We start from the raw sequence: 7934 nt of genomic DNA on the forward strand, positions 1-7934 counted from the left end.
CAATTACATGTATGTCATAATCCCTTTAAATGGGTTATCATAATGAAAAGAACAATATTTATCAATATGTAGATATGCCTCTGTATGAAAGTACAAATCAATCACTGACGATGATCATAAGCAACAAAAAAAAAATGATATTTCATTTAATTTATTTCTATTTTATTTTATTCATTCATTTTATATAAGTTTGATGATGAAATACCATAATTAGGTAAAGACGTAGACGTACATAATCAAAGTTAGTAACGATACAGAATCTAATAACTTAAAACAAAAAAACAAAGACCCTCACCCCCCCCCCCCCCCCCTCAAAGAAGAGCGCTTTTCGACTTTTATACTCTTTGAACTGTAGCAGGATAATACTTCCTGTGGAAACAGGCATGACGGGGAAGAGATATCACATATCCCTTTGGGGAAAACCAGAGAAAACTAATAATGATAATGATAATAATAATAATAATAATAATAATAATAATAATAATAATAATAATAATAATAATAATAATAATAATAATAATAATAATAATACATGTATTAATACTACTACTGCTACTGATAATACTAATAATGTCTTATTTATCCACGGTATCGAACCTTCAGTGTTGCCACTGCTACCATTGGGTCCTGCCATTATCATTATCCTAGCGTTTCTAGGTACCCATTTATACACCTGGGTCGAGAGGGACATGGTGGGTAAAAATATCTTGTCCAAGGACGCAAAGCACTGGGCGGGAATCGAACGCGGGTCCTCCGATTGGGAGTCGGGAGTCTTATCCACTAAGCCACATATCGCCCCTACGAAAGCAGTTTGTATGATATTCAGACCTTCGTATTTCAGTGATGCACTTCTAATTTATTTCCGTTAATGGATATATGATCTTTCTCTTCCTAATCATATGTTCGTTGTGACCTTTGCCTATTACATTATGAACTTGAATATAAAAATGACCATATTATTACATCATGTTTATCAGTCAATCGATCATATAATTTCTTGTATTAAGTGTGGTGTGAATGCAGCCTACAAGCTCAGCTTTTTAGCATTCCTCCCCATTTCCAACATTTTCCTATCCCTACAAGTTTTCTGTAAATTTATCCTTTACTTTGTATGATGACATTTATGCACTGTATTCAATTTTTGTAACATATTTATATGTTTTTGTTGGAAATGAAAAATAAATGAAATGAATGAAAAAATGAAAAAAAATGAATCATTCGATTTTATGAAAGTTTCTTGTGGACATGTTAATGTATATGTTGTCAATCTGTATTTCTACTTATACTGGCCCAAAATACTTCACGACTTACAACTCTTTTATGGCAATTCCAAAATACGAAAGAATAAGTTTTTAAGTTTTGATTACAAAGGGCACGTAAGTTATCAACAAAGGACAAGAATTTCAATTTTAAAACTGCTCGTTTGTAAAAATCACCCAGTGAAGTAATGTGTATGAAAAATTATAAACAAGCGTCTATCAGGTTTCATAACCAATGAGAATTGGTCAATCAGAACAAAAAAAAAAATGTCACGAAATATGTTTTTGTCTTTGTGCCCAATCCATTTTTTTATATATCTTTATGGTTTACGCAGCAAAAGCGAAAAACAATCCACAAATCAACAACAACAAGAACAAAGTATCCATCGAACACCCGTATACTTGTACAGATCAAGCTGATCATTCCGAAGTCTTCATCGCAGCTATGTACTGCTCAGCAGTTGGATCACGAAAAAAATCTAGCCCTCCCGATTTAGCTCCAAAGACTGGATGGCGCAGTGGGGGTTTGGGATCTTCTACGATCTTCATGAACGTTGCAACTACGTCTTCCATCGGTACTATGACACCCTCGAGGACTTCCGCGTTTTTGACCGCCTTCGCTTGGTCGATCTCGCTACCGGATTCACCAGTCCCCACTTTCTGGAGACTTTGGATGATTCCGTCCAAGAGAGGTGTTTGTACACCCGCTGGTTCGATCACACACGGCCTGTAGTAAAAATGAAATAGTTCTTTCCTATATCATATGGAGGTAATAGTCGATGGAAGTTTCGGGATTAACGCCTGAGATGACAACTATTACTCTTTGCGGCTTTTAGGGGTGTCTAGTGTTGGTACATGTAGTTTGAATTTGATTAATGTTTGGGAAAAGAAGAGTTCCTAAATTCAATGTTAATATTCTATCATGTTTGTTTCCACTCACCAAATATTGTAGGCTCTCGCAACGAGAGCGAAAGACTCAAAGAATCCTTCTACAGCAAACTTGGAAGCAGCGTAGAGCTCTCCATGCATGGCCCCTGAAATTAAAAAGAATCGTGGATTTGTCAAGTCCTGTAAAATGTTATTTCTTACCCTCGACATTTTTACCTTTGACATTTTTACAATTGTACCTCTGAAGTTTTTACTTCCGATATTATTATCTCTGACATTATCTCTGATATTTTCATTCCCAACATTTCTACTTCTGATATTTCGGGGGCATCCCACGAGACCGACACCCACGAGTCATACGGTCCACGAGACCGACATCAATAATAGGTCCATGAGTCATACAGCAAACGAGTTATACGGCTCAGGAGTCATACAGCCCGTGAGTTCGACACTACGCACAAAAGGCTCATGAGACCGACACTAAGCAAACATAGCCCACGAGACCGACACTAAGCAATAAAGGCTCATGAGACTGACACTAAAGGGCTTTTTACACTTGTAAATTTTTGCTTAGCCCCGGACTATCGGTGGGGCTAAGGGGGGGCCTTAGCCCCACCGATAGTACGGGACTATCCTTAGCCCACTTTCTGTTTACACTCGTTTTTGCCAAAGTGGGCTAGCCCCACCGATAGTACGGTACTATCTGGCCCTGCAAAATAGCAGGGGTTAGCACCGCAATTGCGGTGCTAGCACCGCAATTGCGGTGCCAAGCAAGTGAGTGTAAACAGAACGAAAAAATAATCCTGGGCTAAGCGACGGAGACGAAGTGCGACCCTCACTGACCAATCAGAAACGAGGTAATCAAGTGCTGCCGGTGCGTGCGTGTACGTGTACAGTACACAGCGTAATTATGAATATTCATGTGGTTTGGAAAGTCCGGGGCTAAGAAAGACGAGTGTAAAAAGGTCAGTTTTCTCCTTAGCCCCGGACAAGAGATAGTACGGGACTAATTGGCGAGTGTAAAAAGCTGAAAAAATTGGTACGGGACTAACGATAGTCCTGGGTCAGAGAAAGTCCGGGGTTAAGAAACACAAGTGTAAAAAGCCCTTAAGCAAAGAAAGCCCACGAGACCGACAGTAGGCAAAAAAGGCCCACGAGACCGACACTAAGCTAAAAAGGCTCACGAGACCGACACTAAGCAAAGAAGGCCCACGAGACCGACAGGATAAACAGCGCCATCTACATGTCAATCACCTGTACAGGGTGTTCCATGAACGGAAAAATAACATACTGGCGGTTGTAATTTGTAAATTTTAATGAACGACATCAAACATGTATTTCTACATACTTCTGGTGGGGGGGGGGGAGCAAGTGTGGGAGCGACATTGTTATCAAGTAGAAAAATAGAATTGTATTCTTCATGCCCCCCCCCCCCCAAAAAAAAAAAAAAAATAGAAGAATTAGTATTCTTCATCCCCCCCCCCCAACAAAAAAGACCAAAAAAAAAAAAAAAAAAAAAAACCCAAACACCCACAAATGAATTAAAAAGAGGGCAAGAACGATGTACGGATTAATTTTAAAGCTTTGATAATGCCATCGTGCTATTTTAATAGGCTTTCCTAGTTTTTAGGCAGAAGATGGACAGGATATAATTTTTACCTCTTCTCTTTCCCGATTCACTAGTTACTTATTCTATTTTAGATTTTCTACCTTCCTGCATGGAACTTTTGCAGTAAGATCTATTTGTAATTTTCTCTGTAACTGTAATGTAATGCTACTGATTAAAACGTTTTATATCGCAGGGATTCACCTGAATTTGTGGCTTGTGTTATTCTCCTCCAAACAGTACATTTTTTTGTGAAATACAATAGCTGTTTTCATGGATGCATCTAATCTTTTCCGAATCCCTTACGCTACCTTAATAGACGATTACGTTATCTTTATTTCTAATTAATACTAATTCAACACCCTCGCAGGTTTACTGTGGAAAGATCTGTTACACACTTTTACTGTACTTTGTTCATCTTTTTCACAAACAAAAACCCATGCAAACACAATTAAAGATCCTGATCATTTCAGGGGGGGGGGGGGGCAACTGATGGGGTTACACCCTGCCGGAGATGGTAACTCTTCTTTTCCATCTCTCATATATTATCTTCCTATTCTAAGTATCAGGACACCCTATACAATTATTTATTGGTCTATAGGTGGCGCTGTTCATCCTGTCGGTCTCGTGGGCCTTCTTTGCTTAGTGTCGGTCTGGTGAACCTCTTTTGCGTAATGTCGGTCTCGTGAGCCTTGTATGCGTAGCGTCGGTCTCGTGGACCTTTTAAGTGTAGTGTCGGTCTCGTGGGCTTTGTTTGCTTACTGTCGGTCTCGTGAGCCTTTTGTGCGTAGTGTCGGTCTCGTGAGCCGTATAACTCCTGGGCTTATTTAACTTGATGTCAAACTCGTGGGCTTTATTTACTCAGTGTCGAACTCGTGGGCTGTATAACTGGTGGGCTGTATGACTTGTGAGCTGTATGACTCGTGGGCTGTATAACTGGTGGGCTGTATGACTTGTGAGCTGTATGACTCGTGGGCTGTATGACTTGTGAGCTGTATGACTTGTGGGCTGTATGACTCGTGGGTGTCGGTCTCGTGACGTGCACCCGATATTTCTACCACTGACATTTTAGTCTGTGATATTTTGTTTTTCCACTGACGTTTTTCCCTCTAACATTTTTTGCCTCCTGTATCTTTACCCCTGACATTACCTCTGACATGTTTATCCCTCTGACATGATCTCTGTTATTTTTCATGCCCGATATTTCGGGGTCATCCCACTAGACCGACACCCACGAGTCATACAGCCCACGAGTTCGACATTAAAAACAGGTCCATGAGTCATACAGCCCATAAGTTCGACACTAGGCAAATAAAGCCCATGAGTTCGACACTAGGTAAAGACAGCCCACGAGTTCGACAGATACAACACGGCGCGTAATGTGTCGGTCTCATGGGCCTTGTTGGCTTAGTGTTGGACTCATGGGCTATATGACTTGTGAGCTGTATATGACTCGTGGGCTGTATGACTTGTGGGCTGTATGGCTCGTGGGTGTCGGTCTCGTGACGTACACCCGATATTTCTACCTCTGACATTTTTACCTCTGAAAATGTTATCTGGCATCGGGGAAGGAAAGGTGGTCACCATTTCCACCTATGTAAACAAAATAGGTCCTACTCTGTGTCTTGAAGTGTATAGCATTTGCTGGTAAGGCCTCGTGCCCTTGTACAGATGTTTGAGAATAACAGTTAACAGTTAAAAGTTAAAACTCCAAACCTCAAATCCGTCACGTTTAGAATAGTGTGACAGGCAATTTCATGACATTTTCTGACGTTTTCCATAATTTTGCGCTATAGGTAATGGATATGATAAGCTGTCCAATACACTGTATGGGAAACAATTCAATTTCAAATTGAAAAACAACAAGGAAAAGTAGAAATTACGCGGTGCGTAATATATGTCCCCGCCGGAAGTAGCATTTTGTAACAAAATGTGCAATATAGGTAAAAAATCAAGGTCAAAGGTCAAAGAAGTCAAAGGTCAAAATTCTGTGTAGAAGTTTTGAAGCCCTCACCTAGTGCCATCACATAAAGCAAACGGAATCGAAATGGGGTTGGAAATGGCGAAGGAGTAGCATTTTGTAGCAAAATGTACAATATAGGTCAAAGGTCAAGGTCAAAGGTCACAACTGAAATTCTGTGTAGAAGTTTTAAAGCTCCCATGTAGTGCTATCATATAAAGCAAACAGAATCAAAATTGGCTCATAAATGACAGAGAAGTAGCAAATTGAACATTTTGATCACACACGGACGCACGCACGGACGGACGCACGGACGGACGGACGCACGGACACACACACATACGGAGCCCGTTTCATAGTCCCCTGCTCGAACTCGTTCGGCGGGGACAAAAACAAAAACAAAACAACCGGACAAATACATCCTTCATCCGCTTATCGAAGTAGGTAGTTTATGCCTGTGTATTTTGTTTCCTTACTTTCTTGCTTGGTGAAAATATACGTTACTTGACCCCAACACCGTCTTTGAAAAACATGTAGCAAAGACAACAAAATCGCTATCATTGTTGTCTTTACCAAATAGTGAGATGCATGGTAATATCATAAATTAAGTACATAATATATGTCAGTATACCGTTATTTCATTTTCGCCCTGAGACAGTTTCATCTAATAATGTATAAATCTTTAGTTGTATAATGTTTGTATCTTTTTTATGCCTCCGCTACGACGTGTCGCCGGAGGCATTATGGTTTCGGGCTGTTCATCCGGGTGCACGTCACGAGACCGACACCCACGAGTCATACAGCCCACAAGTTATACAGCTCACAAGTCATACAGCCCACGAGTCATACAGCTCACAAGTCATACAGCCCACCAGTTATACAGCCCACGAGTTCGACACTGAGTGAATAAAGCCCACGAGTTCGACATCAAGTAAAATAAGCCCAGGAGTTATACGGCTCACGAGACCGACACTACGCACGAAAGGCTCATGAGACCGACAGTAAGCAAACAAAGCCCACGAGACCGACACTACACTTAAAAGGTCCACGAGACCGACGCTACGCATACAAGGCTCACGAGACCGACATGACGCAAAAGAAGTTCACCAGACCGACACTAAGCAAAGAAAGCCCACGAGACCGACAGGATGAACAACGCCACCTATGGACCAATAAATTGTATAGGGTGTCCTGATAATAGCATAGGAAGATATGAGAGAGGGAAAAGAAGAGGTCGCCATCTCCGGCAGGGTGTTACCCTATCAGTTGCCCCCCCCCCCCCCCCCCCTTGAAATGATCAGGATCTTTAATTTTGTTTGCATGGGTGTGTGCTTGTGAAAAAAAAATGAACAAAGTACAGTAAAAGTGTGTAACAGATCTTTCCACGATAAACCTGCGAGGGTGTTGATTTAGTATTAATAAAAGATAAAAAAAAAAATAACTGAATCGTCTATTAAGGTAGCGTTAGGGTTCGGAAAAAAACCAGATGCATCCATGAAAACAGCTATTGTATTTCATGATAGAATGTACTGTTCGGAGGAGAATAACACAAGCCACAAAATTGAGGTGAATCCCTGCGATATAAAACGTTTTAATCAGTAGAATTACATTATAGTTACAAAGAAAATTACAAATAGATCTTACTGCAAAACTTCAAAGCGGGAGGGTAGAATATCTAAAATAGAATAAGCAACTAGTGAATCGGGAAAGAGAAGAGGTAAAATTTATAGCTTGTCCATCTTCTAGCTAAAAACTGGGAAAGCCTATCAAAAATAATACGATGGCATTATCAAAGCTTTAAAATTAATCCATACATCATTATTGTCCTCTTTTAAATTCATTTTTGTTTTTTGTCTCTTTCTTGGGGGGCTGAAGAATACTAATTCTTCTATTTTTTTTATTTATCTATTTTTTTTTTTTTGGGGGGGGAGGGGGCATGAAGAATACAATTCAATTTTTCAACTCCCCAGAAGTATTTAGAAATACATATTTGATGACGTTCATAATTATGTACATGGTCACCATCTTTCAACTGATAGCGTTACGAAATTACACCCGCCAGTATGTTATTTTTCGGGTCTAGGGCAATTACCCCCTGGGCAATTACCCCGCACCCTTCTCCTGGCCCTAATCCTTATCCTGATCCTGAACCTAACCCTAACCCTAACCTAAACTCCTAACCCTAAACCTAACCCTAACCCTAATCTTTACTCTAACCTTA

General features: G+C 40.3%; 1 protein-coding gene across 1 annotated transcript in view; it reads right to left on the reverse strand.

Moving 5' to 3' along the window:
• Positions 1-1679: 1679 nt before the first annotated feature.
• LOC140242104 (retinol dehydrogenase 8-like) overlaps positions 1680-7934 on the reverse strand; it is a 26728-nt gene continuing 20473 nt past the window's right edge. Inside the window, exons 3-4 of the mRNA XM_072321864.1 lie at positions 2200-2293; positions 1680-1986 (exon numbers count right to left, since the gene is read on the reverse strand). Coding sequence (XP_072177965.1) covers positions 1680-1986; positions 2200-2293 — 401 coding nt within the window. The remainder of the gene's footprint in view (positions 1987-2199; positions 2294-7934) is intronic.

Source organism: Diadema setosum, chromosome 18 (assembly GCF_964275005.1).
Source record: "Diadema setosum chromosome 18, eeDiaSeto1, whole genome shotgun sequence".
Classification (NCBI taxonomy): Eukaryota; Metazoa; Echinodermata; class Echinoidea; order Diadematoida; family Diadematidae; genus Diadema; species Diadema setosum.